This window comes from Bombyx mori, chromosome 14 (assembly GCF_030269925.1).
Source record: "Bombyx mori chromosome 14, ASM3026992v2".
In the NCBI taxonomy this organism is placed as follows: Eukaryota; Metazoa; Arthropoda; class Insecta; order Lepidoptera; family Bombycidae; genus Bombyx; species Bombyx mori.
In genome coordinates, this window is record NC_085120.1 from 5,141,082 (window position 1) to 5,159,559 (window position 18,478).

The window sequence follows — 18,478 nt, forward strand, 5'->3', positions numbered from 1 at the left end:
CGGGGTGGTGGTGCCTACCCGCGCGGACTCACAAGAGGTCCTACCACCAGTAATAACAGGTAGAAAGAAATATACGAAAAAATTTCATACAATAATAATAAAGCCGCCACAATATAACCCCGACCTTCTCAAGAGTAATCTAATCGTATACGATTGTACAGTTTGAATGAAACTCTTTAATTTGTCCAAGTTTTCAGTCGGTTTCCGCGCCATCGGCTCGCTTCATCCTATTAGTGATAATTAAATCGAACTTTACGATTCTTACAGCGGTTTAAACTTCGAAACTTTGTAATTCATTCGTTTTAATAATTCATTTGGTAATTTTTGGAATTTTATGAATTTTTGAGTTTTTATGCAAGTCCGGTTAGGGTTGTGCAATCTAGTCATAGTATTTTTATTGTTTTAAAATTTTCTCGGTTGTCGACCGCAGTGACATGTCGAAAATAATGGTGACAATCAATAATGAATAGCAATAGTAACTTGCGCTTCGAAAAATAATCCTGCACTGTTTGTGTTGACACAAGTTTTGATGAAGTGAGATTTTAATTAATTATAACATGAAATTCACATCACATAGTAAAAATTAAAAATATGCTCTGAGCGGTCTCGGGAGATTTTGTTCTGAATTTAAAATAACAAAAGAATCTATTGTAGTCTACCAGGTCAATTGTTTCATTAGACTCGCTTAATCACAAGTAATACCTAAATTAAAATTGAAGCTCACAGATGCCCATACCTTCTATGAAAAAAATCTAGTTCACGATTGCAGCGTGGCCTATGCCATACCAGATCATGACCCATAGGCTATGGGTTATGGTCTGGTCTGGTTCTGGTCATCGTCAGTATATTTTCGAAACATTTGTCGAACTCGTGGTTTTCGTTGGGATTTCTATATCTCTTATGCTTCCACAAAATATAGGAGAAGTTTCCTAGTTTGTTTGTTCCTAGTTCCTAATTCCTAGTTTGGAACACTTGCACAGTACTAATAAATAAAAAAATTGCCAACTATGCTACCGACTGTACACAGTTTATCTTAGTACCTATATCCATAAACTGTCCTTTTCTCGGTCGGCTTAAGTCAGTAAATTTAATCGCCGCTACCCTGCTGCAGAGCCAGACATCAATTCAATAAAACCAATAAGATTTGCGACGGCGAAATCCTTCGGCATTTATCGGAGACATTGGCGAGTTCGATGTAATTCTGCTTTTCGTTTTTTTTCTCCCGTTGATTCAGCTCGAGGGAGGTGACGATTTTATATTCACGAGTTTTCTCGAAACTGCTGACTAGTGTCGTTGCAGCTTTAAATTTAGAATGAACAATTTTCATTCGAACTTTGTAATTGATTATGACAAATCTTTTTCCGATTTAGTCGTTTCCATTTTTTTTGAGTTTTGATTATTTGATTATTTTTATAAATAGTGTTCAATTTTATTTCAATTCCACTACATGTGTAGATAAGGTAACGAGCCATTTGGTATTAAGTGGTTACGGGAGAGATCATCACCTCTCAGACTAGAGACTGGTAGGCAGCGGCTTGGCTCTGCCCCTGGCATTGCTGAAGTCCATGGGTGACGGTAGCCCCTCACCATCAGGTGGGCCGTATGCTCGTCTGCCTACAAGGGCAATAAAAAAAAAAAAAGATTGAGGTCTTAATTGTATTCAATAGTTCGTGACTGTTTCGAAGCAGAAATAGACATGACAATGGAACCTACTTATGGGGATAATAACACCCCACATTTACGAATTGTGGAAGCCATGGATATCTGATATGTTTGTTCATTCCTGGATTCGGTTGGACCAGTCAATATCTACGGTGACTTCATTAAATTTCATGCGCCAAACTTTATGTTCAATTAGCAGTTTGAATAAGTAATATTAACCTAGTATTTCAATAACAACTAAGTTGTTAATAATTATATTGTTTGGGTTTTAGGCTAAAATCAGATAGATAAGAAATCATTTTTATGATTACAGTCTGTCTAACTAATTAACATAAAATCCGAGGATAACGCCCAGGTTTCATCGAGCTATTGCTTCTCTTTGTTATCCGTAAACACAAGTGGCATCTTAACTTTATCATTACTTATGGCAGTGGCTTTTATCTTAGCCCATCGCTACTATACTATTGGTACGTAGGATGGTTATTTCGTTGGCTATAATAATTTTTAACTTTCTCTCACAACGTCTTAAAGCTTCTAGTTTTAAGGCCTTCTTAACGCTGACGTCAAAGGAACTTACCACTTGTTCAGACAGGAGGCACATTTGGCGGTAATCCAAAAAATTTAATTGGAGACAAGCGGCGTGCACTTGAGAGCACTCAACCGCCGAAGCGCTGTACGACAACGCTTAAGCGTTTTCGTGTCGAGTGTAATTAGTGCAATCAGTGTGAATCACGATTCAGTCAAGTGTGCAATGTTACTTCGAGTGGTTTGGTATCGTCGTAATTGTCAGAAATCGCAGTATGGGATTTCAAATCAAACTCGTATTGTTCGTACCTGAGTGTGTGACGCAATAAGTTGCTAAGCAAACTGTAAAATTACTATAGAATTTGGTTAAAAACTACTTTATAGATAAAAAAGCTTATTTTAAATATATGCTAATAGACGTGCATGTGTTTTAAAAGCAACTATCATGCCATTAACAATTCAGATATATTGCTAATAAGCTTATCAATTATTTTCAGGTCACGGTGCACAAAAAATTTCAGTAAATCTATGTTCTTTACGTTACGTTTTTTCAGATATGTGGTACAGGTGAAACACGAGAGTAAATAATATAATTTTTACTCATGCTCTTCAAGTTACGAGATTTGGCGAATAAAAAAATTTATGTCGTGTTTCTTTCAAAACCAATTATAAATATCTGAACCAACTGTTAGCTACTAACAAAGAAGCGTTGTGGTGAAAGAGCCACAAAAATAAAACTTTATATCAATTCCTTCCTTTATTTCCTAAAAGTATAAGATAAAACTTTTCTAAAAGTGTCGAAAACATTCTTGAAAGTCTTCACTCTATAAGCAGGCAGCAGTAGATCTAACACCCCGCGCTGCATATTCCTCGAAGGAACAGTATTTTGTGAGCGTAATTCCTTTTCAATCGTTTTCCTCGTAGTGGGTAACGTAGAAGTTGCACTACCTTCTTCAGTGCCTTCACTAACTTGAGAAGTGTCGGAAAAATTTATTTTTGGAGTAGTTGTAGACATGTCGGTTTTGGTAGGCAGCTGGAACTCGATAAATTGCGTGGGCATGCCACTGATGTGGATATCGTCTTTTGTGCTTAAAGTTGGTTCGTCAGACAGCAGAGCCAGGGTGTTCGTGTAGATGTCATGAAAATTTACCGTCGATGGCGCGAAATTTGTGAATTTAAAAGTTTGTAGATCATCCGTCGATTGCGCTCTTGTATTTGTCTGAAATTTCATTTTGAATAGTTATTTAAGGGTTTTCCAAAATGGCCCATAGAACTGGAAAGGTTTTACGGAATTAAAAAGTAAAGTTTTAGCTCTATGGAACTTAAATCTACGGATAATAACTAAATAGGAAAACGAACAATTTGATGTGCCTGGGCTTGTATCCAGGTCTTACACTAATCAACTATTTATCATGTGATTATGTAAGCTGCTGGGAATTAAGAAATAAAATTGACGATAAATTCTCGGTGTCGACTAAAAATATTAGATCTTTTATTTTAATCTTAATTTTCATTGATGTCTAGGAAATATACAAAAGAGTACGTCGTGAAAAACATTAGTAAGATTCCAATTCAGGGCTCGAGTGACCATATTCCATCAAGTGGACCGAAGCTTCATTTGTCAATTTATGGAAGAAATAATCAAAATCAAAAACGGCGACAAATTTGTTTATTTACCAAAAAATACGACTTTATACATATTAAAACATTTACACTGATCTACATCCGATCTCTACAGCGTTTTGTACTGATTAAAAGTCAAAGGTTTCGTAAATTTAATCTCAATTTTGAAGTAAGGATTTTTTTATATAATTATGACTCTTATCATCTAGAACTGAAAGTTTATTACTTACCGATGTAATGAGTATAGTTGTGAACACCGTCGTCCACCTCATTTCGAGGCCTTACCGCGTTGACCTGCCAGATGACACTGCTGTCAATCTGCAGTCATGTGTCACACTTGCCCATTGTCTTGAATACAATGTAATGTTTGTTCAAATAAAATAATTGATAGCGTCTTTAAATAATTCATTGTTAAATGTTTTGTTATGCGTGAGAGAACTTTTCATGATTTGTTTCTCTTGTTTAACGTGTGTGGATTCAGTGGGATTTTGTAGTTATTGATTTTCATTTATTAGCGATGAGAACTGTATGCATGTTAAATCCGAAGGAACAAAAACATCGACAATTGAAGTACCACTTTTTTGTCCTAATTATATTAATTCGCTTTCTTGCATGTCCGCTCCGCTAGATATTAGTATACGATTTTAAACTAACTCCCTCGTTAAGTAAAGTTATAGCTTCGAACATAGTTCAAAATCATAAAATTACAATGAAAGAATAAATGGAGAAAGAAGGAAAATGTTAATAAATAAAACAAAAACTTGTTAGTTTTAAAAGTAAAGGAAACGAAAACGTGGACAAGAGTATGTGAATTTGAAGAATCGCGAACGTATGAAATCGTTAAAGACAGATCACGTCAACATTATTTTAATATTTAATTTGAACAAGTGGTGGTAGGACCTCTTGTGAGTCCGCGCGGGTGGGTACCACCGCCCTTCCTATTTCTGCCGTGAAGTAGTAATGCGTTTCGGTTTGAAGGGTGGGGCAGCCGTTGTGACTATACTGAGATCTTAGAACCTATATCTCAAGGTAGGTGGCGCATTTACGTTGTAGATGTCTATGGGCTCCAGTAACCACTTAACAGCAGGTGGGCTGTGAGCTCGTCCACCCATCTAAGCAATAAAAAAAAAAGTGTGGGAAATTTCATACTCCTCCGTCCGCGGAATATTTGTAAAAAAGTATACAAAGTTTTTGTTTCACGTATTAATATAAATATATAGATAAGCAAAATCGCGAGAGTGTTTGTCATTATAGAAGAAGGGTTATTATTGTTGATCTAGATAATTTTATACGCAATGAAGAATTTCGAATATAGAAATGTATTATTTTTCTTCTAATCCATCTAATCAACGTCTAAATCTAATTAACGTCCGTCTGGTGTAGTGGTAAGTGACATGGTCACTACACTAGGGGGTCGCGGGTTCGAATCCCGCCAAGGGAAGATATTTGTATGATAAATATAAATATCTTTTCCAGGGTTATGGATGTATATTATTATTAAATATATGTATGTGTATAATAAAAATCTTACATTTATTTCCGATATCTGGTACCTGTAACACAAGTTCTTTACGAACTTATCACGGGACCAGTTAAAGTGGCGTGATTGTTAGTAAAATATTTATATTTATATTTATTTATATATCTCTCGCATATCACAATTTGACTGTTGCCCTTGATACATAAAGACACCGAGACGTATGTTTGACTTAGAAACAAAAACAAGCTTTCATTTTACACATTCAAAAGAGAAAACATGCATGTGAAGGTAATGAATACCAAGGCTTCATAGGATGTGAATTGAAATCACATTTTCCATGAAATAAAAGGTGACCGACTAAACTTAGTATGAGGGGTGAAACAGGTGCGTTTCCATTCTACGTGTGTATTTTTAATACGCTTTTATTAGCTTCATACGTATGTTACTATGTATGTTAGTATTTGTGCCGTGAAGCAGTAATGCGTTTCGGTTTGAAGGATGGGACAGCTGTTGTACTATACTGAGCCGTTAGAACTGATATCTCAAAGTGGGTGGCGCATTTACGTCGTAGATGTCTATGGGCACCAGTAACCACTTAACACCAGGTGGGCTGTGACCCAGTCCACCCATTTAAGCAATAAAAAAAAATGTAACGGAATCTTTGAACATGATTTTGTTCCCCTTCAAAACGTCGGATTAACTCGCAATTAGACTTTACTTATTAAGACCCGATAACAATCCAATATTTTAAGCAGTTTGATCCGTTATCCGTACTATGATATTCAGGATTAGCGATTTTTTATTTACCTGAGACCCGGAGTGTCTGCGTCAAGACCAAGAAGGGAAATGCCAGGCGCGCCGATCACCTATTTCTCGGATAAGTTACCGACTGACTCAGGTGAAATTTTTGAAAAATTTAAATTTAACTAAAAAATGAAAAAAAATTAATATTTAAAAAAACTAAATAAATACGCTTTTATAGAAAATCCAACAAAAAAATTGAAAATAAATTTTTATAAATATGAATTAAAAATAATGTAGGAAAAAATGAATTTATTGTAAAAAAAACGTTTTAAACTATTATTTATTTTTGATACATATCTGCCAGTGGCCTCGAGATTCTATTCTGGCTTCAACTTAACTGGTGGACGGTTTTGCTGGGCTCAGTCTGAATGGACTTGCTAACAAGATCTGTCCTAGCAAGAGTAGTGCTTTGCAAACAAAATTGTATCTTTAGGTAAATTAACGAATCTAAAGTGGCCCGAAAAGTATAAAATTAACGTATTTTAAAATAAATAAATAAATCCTAATAATTTATGTTAGAAGCACGTACTTAAACGTAAGTAAAATTTAATTATTGTGTTTCGTGTTTTATAATAAATATAAATAATCATATACAGAAATAGCAATTTTAGTATTACACGTAAAGGATTATAAGGAGAAGAAAAAAAGCCCTTTGGGCATGTGTAATATCAAAGCTAAGGGCAAAGAAATATATTGGATAGATGCTTTTTTCGCTAATGATAAGGTTTATTATTCTCTGCTCGATTTACTTACTACCGATCATATATTATAATGTAAGCTCGCGCGGGCATTTATCCCCATCCTGCCATTTTCTGGCGGGAAACAGTCCAGCGTTCCAGTTTCAAAGATAAGACAGATACGATTTAATTGAAATTTCGACCTCAGATCTCAAGGTGTATGGGTGTCTTTTTTTGCGTAGATTGATGGACGAGCTCACATGCCACCTAGTGTTAAGTGGTTACCGGAGTCCATAGATATTTACAACGTATATGTCGCCACCTACCTTGAGATATGAGTTCTAAGGTCTCAGTATAGTTACAACAGCTGCCCCATCCTTCAAAAACTCTTTGTCTATTCGCTTTGGTAAACGCTTAGACATCAGATAGCCCGTTCATACAACTAAGCATTGACAAAAGTACTTCAACGTCTCTAATGTAAATCTGTAAAAGCGGCTAGAGAAAAAATTTGAAACATTTGGAGGAAAATAGACTGAGGAGGAACCAAAGAAGTTAAGTGGTGTAAATTGAGAGAGGCAGTCTAGCAGTGAACGACCGATGATGATGATGAAACAGGAATTTTTTTACAGTACGCTTTCTGATCGATAGGCTAGGCTAACACTGTCATTCTTTAAAACAGTTATTATAAAAAGACGAATTTTAACAAGTTTGACGGATCCGTGAAAATTGTCGTGCTGAAAAATTCTATGCACACAAGCCCGGTTATTCAGTTGACTTCAAGGATGCTTATTGCAGTGTTGGCAGCTTATTTAATTTCCTCAAAGGCATTACGTGGAAAAACCAAGCTCGCCTCGCACGCTGTTGTTTAAATGAATCTATGGTGGCATTACTTAGGCAATTTCTAATAAAATACGGCTTAAATTCTTGCGTAGTTCACACGAATGTTGTTAGTATAGTTTTCGTGAAGTGTTTGGTGAATAAAGCACACGGTCAAAACGATAAATAATATAAATAAAATAATAAAAACACGCTCAAATAGCAAACCGAACTAACAATTAATTTCATCTTTTTTTATCTTTTTGATATTCTTCAGGATGTTGGAGCGGATACAAGTATTGTATTATCATAAGCCCTTGATGTGTGTGCAAATTTTCAAGTTAATCGGACATCTTGAAACCTATGAAAATTACCTTCAAAGATTCCGTTTCATGCAAAAATATTCACTAAGCCATTGTTTTGCGGTAAATTATCTTCAATGTGGTTAAAGTAAATTCAATTGGGATATGAGGAGCACCAGCTTTCAAATAAATAAAGAATTTTCAAAAATAGGTCCCCTAGAAAAAAGTTTTGAGGTAACACACATGAATAATACAAAGGTCCTCGTCATTTTATTTGATGTCGCTTAAAAATTTGATTACTATTTAATCACGTCACTGGAGTAGTAACTGAATGCTGAATCATAATCGTTGACTTCGGAACTTTTTTAAATCACATAATGCGACTTCATAAATTCCCCTTGAGAATTCAGCTGGGCTCGTATTGGTTTTCACAAAAGAGTGGTTTTCATTTATTTTTCGATAATCATAGAGTAGAATTTCTGGACATTACCAATTTATTAATAAATTATAAGCCTCCCGGTCGCGTTGCGCTCACGGTCAGTAGCATGATCTATCAGTTTGATGCATGGCTGCCAATGTATTGGATTGTGAACCGGGTGTGGTAGGACAACAGTGGTCGCCCGAACACAATACAGCTACTTCTATAGATCGGTCCGATTGTCTGTGGCAGCTTGACGGGTACACACGGGGCGATATTTCATCGAACATAACATCGTATAAATTATAAATACTTTGAAATTGAAAATGATTCTCAACGTCCGATTTGTTTCTTCTCAAAATTTTGCCTGCCTTAAAACTCTGGAATTTGATATATACATAATATCCTAAACGATTTCATAAATGTATAGTATAAAAGTGTACTTAGTCCATGTTTCAGCAATAAGTAAGCTTATTTATTTATTAGGCACACAATACACATTACAGGCTAAAAAGTTATATAAAAAATAACAACAAGTAAAAAAATATAATATATCTGGCTTGCAACATAAGCCATGCGCGCACGACTAAGCAAGACAAATGTGCTGAGTTTGTACACAATGGTTCTTATAACTGACAAAGCAACACGATAATGTAAACCAATCTAACTTATAATGTGAGGAAATAATTTTACTCAAAACATACATTAAACAATTATCTACTTAACCTACTATTAACATGGAGGATGCTCTTTAGCATTTTTATAAATTTCACTAAACTGCAAGTAAAAATATCAGTATCAAACTCAGTTGACGACTTTGCCAGTTCGTTAGAAGTGCGACACAATCGATTATAATATGATATATTATAATAATTCAAAGCAAAAATAGCTGACGGACGCCTTAGGCTGTTTCCATTGCATAGACAGGTGAACCAATTCACGGCTCAACTAGTGTTATGTAGTTATCAGAGCCCATATCCATCATAAGGTAAATGCTGCGAAGCACTTTGAGTTTTTTTTTATTTATTTTTTAATGCCTTTGTAGGCAGACGAGCATACGGCCCACCTGATGGTGAGTGGTTACCATCGCCCATGGACTTCAGCAATGCCAAGGGCAGAGCCAAGCCGCTGCCTACCGCAAAAAAATATATAGATACGTGATAAGATAAATATATATAGATACGTGGCTTAAGACTTTGTCTGGCTGTAAATTGGAACGTATTACTGCTTTGCAGCAGAAATAGGTATAGGATTTGAACACTGTCACAGTCGCATAGTCAATAGCAGTTGTCAATTCAAGGCCTTTACGATGACCTTACATATTTATTGTCATTAATTATTTATTGTCATCATAGCAATATATTTTTTTTAATATATTCTCAATTTCACCACAGACTATAAGCAATAAGAAAAGTTTGACAATAAACAAATAGTATGCATGCGTGTTGTGTTAAATACATGGTAGCGTGTGTAATGTTATTTTTATTGATTTAATGTAACTACTTTTAAAGCATAATTTAAAAAAAAAATAGCGTTCTGCACTCCTTCTCTATATTCTCTATAAGTGTTTGTACTTTAAGTTTGATTATTTGCATGACGTTTTGTGGTTTCGTGTTTTACAAAGACCGAAATCCGAAGATGGACAACAACGTAGGTTTGCTCGGACATAATGTGCATGGCTATCTCACGGTAATGAATAGCTGACGGACTTATCTTCGCTGTTATGGTTTCGATAGTGAAAAAAAAGAAGAATTACATAATCGTTTGGCTTTTTTTTTACAATTGAACTTCATACATTATATTAACTAGATGATGACCGAGCTTTACTCCTTTTTTTTTATAACGACATCTTGTTGTGTCTTTAAAGCGGTTAGTTGCCCTCAATTAAGAAAAATTGTATTATTATTCGCCAAAAGATGCCGGGAAGAGTCATAAAGTTGATTATCGATAAAGTTGATTATTGAAAACACGAATAAAACAACATTTTCTGAAAATAAATCGTAGCTAGATCGATTTATCGCCCGCGAAATCCCCTGTATACTAAATTTTATGAAAATCGTTGTAGCCGTTTCCGAGATTCAGATTATATATATATATACAATAGCTCGAGCAAGAATTGCTCGTTTAAAGGCATAAGATAAGATTTAGAGACAAATGGAGCTTCATGGACTCTTTAAGATGTTGTGTTTTTGATTTTACACAAGATCAAGATTAAAAATTGCCGAAATTGAAATTTCTGTAGGTATAATATTTTTCATTCAGCTTAAATCATATTAATTACAGCAAAAGTAATTAACGCTTTCACAGCATTCGTTAAAAACTAGTAGTCGCGTCTCGCATTTCTCGGAACGAGATTATGCAAAAATTCTAAACTTTCATTTTAATTCTTTCGGCTTATAATTAATTGTTTCGTAAAGTTGGTCGTATGAAATATGCCTGATGTGAAATTTTATAGCTTTGATGCGAATAGTTGGATGAGGAGAGCCGAAGACCCTTACTCAGTGGTCTGGATTGGGAGAGGTCTATATCCAGCAACGGACGACTATGGGATGATGAGGATGCGGCATAAAATACTTTTATTCGCAAGTAGTAGGAATTGCTTTTTTATTTTATTACGCAATTACTGTACACTGAAATAGGTACTCGTTATTTAACATACCGGCGTATATTAGCCATTTAAAATGAGAAAGAAATTCCACATCCACATGCAACCGATCGTAGAACTTAACGCGAACTCGCACAAAAATAATATATGTTTGACGTGTCAGTTTTGTTCCGCTTCTCGAGTTAATAAGTATTATTGTTCTTCATTAAAATTACAATAGAGGACTCCAAATTTTCATTGTTTAAAGATTACTTTATTTTGCATAACTCTGTCCCGCGGATGGTGCTCGGCAACATCTTGTACTAATTGGTCCGCGATGCGAAGATGTTCCAACGATTTATCGCACGCTCTGCCACCTACAACTCCTACTGTGCATTTCATTAGCACATGCGTTTCTTAATATTAGAATTATTAATACAGATTCACATTAAGATATTATTACAAACTAGAGGTCCCGCAGTAGTCGAAATTCGACTATAATTAATTGGAATTCTAAGTTTGTACACTATTATGATTGTATTTTATACTTCTATAATCACAAATTTCGTCAAGGCTACACTATAAAAAAATATTAATAAAGACAAACAATATTTAATCTCAATTGATTTCTCAATTTGACCACAGACGTCAAGAAGAAAAGTTTGACAATAAATAGTATGCATGTGTGTGTGCGCCAAATACATGGTATGTGGTGTGTGTAATGTTTTCTTTATTGATTTAATGTATCTTTTATGCATTATTTTAAAAAAATTTAGCATTGTGCACTTCTTCTCTATATTCTCTATAAGTGTGAAAAATTTCATACTATGCCGTCCGCGCAATTTTCGTAAAATGGGATACAAAGTTTTTGCTTCACGTATTAATATATAGATAACATAAGATTTGCTTCTAAGTTGATGTAATGAGGTTTCTTTATCTCGATGTTTTAGGAATGTTTCACTTTGCCACTCTTGATTATAAGAATTTGAGGGTAGTAAGTAATACATTTTCATTTGGTGTTCCAGTTCATATATGTAATAGTTGTGGCAATTTTTTGTATAGAATAACGTCCAAATATTGCACAAAAGTGAAGATTATTGTAAAATAAATGGGGTTTTATTTTATATGCATAATATACTAGTTACAGTTGTTATTGTATGATATTAATCTAGTTTAAGTACTTCTAAATTTGGTCCGTATGGATTTTTGTTCTTCTATTTATAGAAAGAAACAAGAGGTCCCGCAGTAGTCGAAATTCGTTGTAATTTTGTACACATGCTATAATCACAAATTTCGCCAAGGCTACACTATAAAAAAATATTAATAAATACAAACAATATTTAATCTCAATTGATTTCTCAATTTGACCACAGACGTCAAGAAGAAAAGTTTGACAATAAATAGTATGCATGCGTGTGTGCGTCAAATACATGGTATGTAGTGTGTGTAATGTTTTCTTTATTGATTTAATGTATCTTTTATGCATTATTTTAAAAAAATATTAGCATTGTGCACTTCTTCTCTATATTCTCTATAAGTGTGGAAAATTTCATACTCCTCTGTCCGCGCAATTTTCGTAAAAAGGGATACAAAGTTTTTGCTTCACGTATTAATATAAAGATAACATAAGATTTGCTTCTAAGTTGATGTAATGAGGTTTCTTTATCTCGATGTTGTAGGAATGTTTCACTTTGGCACTCTTGATTATAAGAATTTGAGGGTAGTAAGTAATACCTTGACATTTTCATTTGGTGTTCCAGTTCATATATGTAATAGTTGTGGTAATTTTTTGTACAGAATAAAGTCCAAATATTGCACAAAAGTGAAGATTACTGTAAAATAAATGGGGTTTTATTCTATATGCATATAATAGTTACAGTTGTTATTGTATGATATTAATCTAGTTTAAGTACTTCTAAATTTGGTCCGTATGGTTTTAGAAAATAGATAAAATAAAATAACTTTTTGACTGTAAATATAGAAATATTAAACAGTAGATCTTAAATAGTTGTTGATGGAGCTCATCGAAGAAAAAAACTTTAGAAAAAAACACCGGCGTCACGACATCCAAGTCTGAATGTAGATGCAATTCTGCATAATATTTTCTTTTTCTTTGAAAGTTATGATTGGGAGAGAATTTCACTACTGAGATCCCCAACTTTGCCTTATTATAGCACATAGTCTGATGCTTCTAGTTTCTGCCGCGTGAGCTTTATGAGGATATGCCTTTTTATAAAAAAAATTGTAAAGTTTATTTTTAATAGGATTTTTATAAATTGCAGAAATGATTAAAACTCTATTACTGATTGAATCCTATTTATTATGATAATATTATACGGATAATTCTAGATTTTCTGTACTTTAAATAAATAAATAAATTAATAATTTCTAAATTATGTTCTTAGTTTTTTTTTGTTTGTCATATAAAATATTAAAGTATGATCAGGAAAATAGATTTCAATAAGCACAAGTGAAAGTAAATGTTTTATCTAAGACATAGATCGTAGACACCACGATTTTTTAGAAATTTTACTAATATTTTCTGCTCCGCCTTCAATGTACTAAAAATTACAATAGCTGATTCGTGTTGATGAACGATTGTTAGGTATTGTAATATTATTAAAAATTTACTGATTGTTAGGCGTATTATCAGCCTGCGCGGGTAGATTCCGTTTTGAAATGTCGGACGGTCATTATACTGTAAAATCGATCTTTTGTAGTTTTTTACTACGTATATAATTTTCCAGAACATTCCCGATAGATCTAGAATATTTGAGAATTCTTTAAACAGCTGGAACATTCGAGATTGTTTCAAATTTTCTAGAACTACACTCGGGGGCACTAATGCCCCCTAATAACTAACTAATGTGTTATAAACACTCTCTATACAATTGGAGAATTTGAGAATGCTCCAGTTGTAACCTTCCAGTTGTATTTATCGATAAAAAAATAAAATTATTATCCTTGTAATTCCATCGTTTGTCGGACCGAAGCTTCGGCTCGCGTACTCAAGTCGCGTATGAAGGAAAATTAGACTTTTTAAACTTGCCTCCGGAACTTCGATTTTACCTCATTTCTCGAAAGTTCCAAGTTATTTCGGTCCGTTCAGGTGGCATGCTTATTACCTACCTGTATCTTTAGATTGAGAATTTTGTCGTAAGCAGACGGTAAAAGTTTCATGTGTGACAGGAAGAAAACAATTTATACTTTTTAAAAGAAATGTCGTGTATGTTTGAAATTCGAACAAATTTAATTTAAATAATCTGTATTACGGATCTTATATTGTTTTTTTAATATGATTTAACTTGTAGGTACTTGTAGGCAATTGACTTATTCGTTCTAATGGAAGCTAGTAATTAAACTTTAAGACTCAGCAGTTTTTAAAGTACCAGTACACATAATGGACCCGAATGACGCGGTTTAATTCTGAGGAATCAGTTCTTCAAGACATGTTTACTATATTATGGGGTTTTCTAGAAAAAAAGATAAATGTATAGGTAAATATACAAGCTAAAAACCCTCGTGAGATCCTCCTCGAAACCTGTGCTGAAAGCACTAAATACAAATAATTCCCCCCCTCGTAGGCCCCTCAGGCCGACTCGCGGCGTTCGATGATGACGAAAAAGCAGAGCTGCTGGCCGATACATTGCAAACCCAGTGCACGCCCAGCACTCAATCCGTGGACCCTGTTCATGTAGAATTAGTAGACAGTGAGGTAGAACGCAGAGCCTCCTTGCCACCCTCTGATGCGTTACCACCCGTCACCCCGATGGAAGTTAAAGACTTGATCAAAGACCTACGTCCTCGCAAGGCTCCCGGTTCCGACGGTATATCCAACCGCGTTATTAAACTTCTACCCGTCCAACTCATCGTGATGTTGGCATCTATTTTCAATGCCGCTATGGCGAACTGTATCTTTCCCGCGGTGTGGAAAGAAGCGGACGTTATCGGCATACATAAACCCGGTAAACCAAAAAATCATCCGACGAGCTACCGCCCGATTAGCCTCCTCATGTCTCTAGGCAAACTGTATGAGCGTCTGCTCTACAAACGCCTCAGAGACTTCGTCTCATCCAAGGGCATTCTTATCGATGAACAATTCGGATTCCGTACAAATCACTCATGCGTTCAACAGGTGCACCGCCTCACGGAGCACATTCTTGTGGGGCTTAATCGACCAAAACCGTTATACACGGGAGCTCTCTTCTTCGACGTCGCAAAAGCGTTCGACAAAGTCTGGCACAATGGTTTGATTTTCAAACTATTCAACATGGGCGTGCCGGATAGTCTCGTGCTCATCATACGGGACTTCTTGTCGAACCGCTCTTTTCGATATCGAGTCGAGGGAACCCGCTCCTCCCCACGACCTCTCACAGCTGGAGTCCCGCAAGGCTCTGTCCTCTCACCCCTCCTATTTAGCTTATTCGTCAACGATATTCCCCGGTTGCCGCCGACCCATTTAGCTTTATTCGCCGACGACACGACTGTTTACTATTCTAGTAGAAATAAGTCCCTAATCGCGAAGAAGCTTCAGAGCGCAGCCCTAGCCCTAGGACAGTGGTTCCGAAAATGGCGCATAGACATCAACCCAGCGAAAAGTACTGCGGTGCTATTTCAGAGGGGAAGCTCCACACGGATTTCCTCCCGGATTAGGAGGAGGAATCTCACACCCCCGATTACTCTCTTTAGACAACCCATACCCTGGGCCAGGAAGGTCAAGTACCTGGGCGTTACCCTGGATGCATCGATGACATTCCGCCCGCATATAAAATCAGTCCGTGACCGTGCCGCGTTTATTCTCGGTAGACTCTACCCCATGATCTGTAAGCGGAGTAAAATGTCCCTTCGGAACAAGGTGACACTTTACAAAACTTGCATAAGGCCCGTCATGACTTACGCGAGTGTGGTGTTCGCTCACGCGGCCCGCACACACATAGACACCCTCCAATCCCTACAATCCCGCTTTTGCAGGTTAGCTGTCGGGGCTCCGTGGTTCGTGAGGAACGTTGACCTACACGACGACCTGGGCCTCGAATCAATTCGGAAATACATGAAGTCAGCGTCGGAACGATACTTCGATAAGGCTATGCGTCATGATAATCGCCTTATCGTTGCCGCCGCTGACTACTCCCCGAATCCTGATCATGCAGGAGCCAGTCACCGTCGACGCCCTAGACACGTCCTTACGGATCCATCAGATCCAATAACCTTTGCATTAGATGCCTTCAGCTCTAATACTAGGGGCAGGCTTAGGGACCCCGGTAACCGTACTCGTCGAACTCGACAAAGAGGTCGACGTGCAACCTAACCCATGCATCAGCCCGCTGAGTTTCTCGCCGGATCTTCTCAGCGGGTCGCGATTCCGATCCGGTAGTAGATTCATTCGCGAAACAATTGCTCTTGAGTTGTTAGGTCTCCTTCGGAGGCGCTCGGGCAGTTGTTAGCAAATCCCACCCCTCTTGGCTGAGCCTTTGCTCGCCCACCTGTCCTGGTGAAACTGGAAAGGCCTTCGGGCCACCAGTAAACTTTCAATCATAAAAAAAAAAAAAAAAAAAAAACAAATAATTCCAATGAAAAATGAAAATAAAAACTATGTTACGTTCCGTAACAAAAACAACCCCTTGATGTCATTACGACGATATTTAGTTGACAATAATGTTTATGTAGTGAATATTGTGTAATATTAATGAAACACGTTAAAATAATTTATGGTTGTAGGGCGTATGGTGAGTCCACATGTGTAGATACCACCTTATTCTAATGCCACACGCTCTGATATGAAAACTAGGAGTCTCAATAGAAGTGAGGGTTAAACGCAAATGAAAATAATTCATTTCGTAAGACAAAATTAATTTAGTAGGTACTAAATTTATATTTAAGCGAATTTGCAGCTTACTAATATAATCGGAGAGAATACCCTAGTATCTAATATATTATATTGTAAGGAATACCCTACAAAAAGGGTATAAAACCAGCACGCAGCTCTGTCACCCGCGCATTTGTCGGTTGACATTCGTCGAGAGAACATCGTTCAAAGACTTTAAGTGTTAATTTAGGAAACACGAATTTTATAATAATGTTGAGGGTACAGTGCCTATAAATAGCAACGCCTTTGCTCGAAACATTCATTCGATCGGCGGCGTTCCTGAGAGAAGGTAGTCGTGGACATGGTGTGCGTGAGTCATTGTTTTAAGTCTCTGTAAATGTGTGCTAATTGTTATCTATTTTTTTAAATGGTTTTTCTTCTGAATCCTAATTTCAGAAGTGGGATAAAGGACTCAAATAGCCCACGGTAGCGTAAAACTCTGAACTTTGTTTTGTTTTACAATGACTGCTTACTTTGATACTTTCATACTTTATTTGTTATTTTTATTGTGTGATTGCAAATTTTAACTGTGATAATGAGACATACTGAAACTCCTAGTACACGGAGGCGACCGTCTCGAGATGATTCTCGTAATCGAAAACGACATGCTTTCGCGATCACAGAGATGATAGACAGAATCGCGATACGAACGATAGAGGTCGTACTTCACGGGATGGCTTGCGGGTCCGAGACCAGCGTGATTCTCGCAGTACTGATGTGCGTCGGTCACGTGCTCGGGTTAGGCGCGGGTCGCGTAGTAGGGATCGCTCTCGTAGTGCCCGTCGCTCTCGTAGTGGAGGTCGAGATCGCGCTCGCGCACGATTGAACCTGTCGCGACACGTTCTAACTATAAGGCGTGCGCTGAACAGACCACTGATATTCTACGGACAGTTACGACTCCCATGTCGAATATCGTTGGTTCGCAACAAGGTCGCGTAGAATCTAGTATCCCTGGTTCTGAGGCGTCTACCCTCGCCAGTGCTTTGATAGAACTTTAATAGTGATACGGGGCATAATGGGCCCTCAGGTTAGAGCCGCGAACGCTAATCTACTCACGATTTGATTTCATTTTTGGTGGAGGTCCGGCTAGGCCGAGTCCTTGTTGGGTTCAGGCACTAGTTGTCACCAGTGACGCATAATATCCAACAAGTAGACGGGACTGTGTTGGCAAAATTGCCAATTGAACTTTTGAGATTACAGCTCATTCTGAACATCACAGAACGCAAGACAACAGATATCTGCCCTGCAGCTTCTGGTGGGAACAGACGCCACCACACCTGTGGTGAAGATGCTAATTAATGATGTCACGACTGAGGTGTTTCGGAGCCGTTAAGTTCGTCGAGAACTAGGTCGAGGTTGAGCTCATCAATTGGTATCACGGAGTGAAAAGCGACATGATGCTCGCGTGGATGGGCACCGACGAGCAGCAGCCGTTTTTAATGCCGATAATCTTGTTTGGGTAATAACTCACAGTCTACAGGAAATCTAGATCCGGCAATCCGTGGACCTTACCGAATGGTGAGGATGGTGCCTCACGGGCATTGCCGCTAGCTAGGGCCCCTCGATGGTTCCTGCGGCAGTAGCACGCAAGCGACATGCCGGTGGTTGCGTAATATCGGTCGGCAGGTAAACTTGATTCCGGCATGCGTGGCCCGTATAAGGTTGTCGAAATTCTACCCAGTGGACGCTATACCCTACGGCTGCTCAGCGGCAGTTATGGC

At 37.1% G+C, this 18,478-nt stretch overlaps 1 protein-coding gene across 1 annotated transcript; it reads right to left on the reverse strand.

Annotated features, from left to right (window-relative positions):
- Positions 1 to 2,925: 2,925 nt before the first annotated feature.
- On the reverse strand, positions 2,926 to 4,442 carry LOC101737530 (uncharacterized). Its single transcript, XM_004922577.5, has 2 exons — positions 4,041 to 4,442; positions 2,926 to 3,406 (listed from the first exon to the last, which is right to left on the reverse strand). Exons 1-2 carry the CDS (start codon positions 4,080 to 4,082, stop codon positions 2,945 to 2,947), a joined length of 504 nt encoding a protein of 167 aa, XP_004922634.1. The 5' UTR covers positions 4,083 to 4,442; the 3' UTR covers positions 2,926 to 2,944.
- Between the last annotated feature and the right edge of the window lie 14,036 nt (positions 4,443 to 18,478).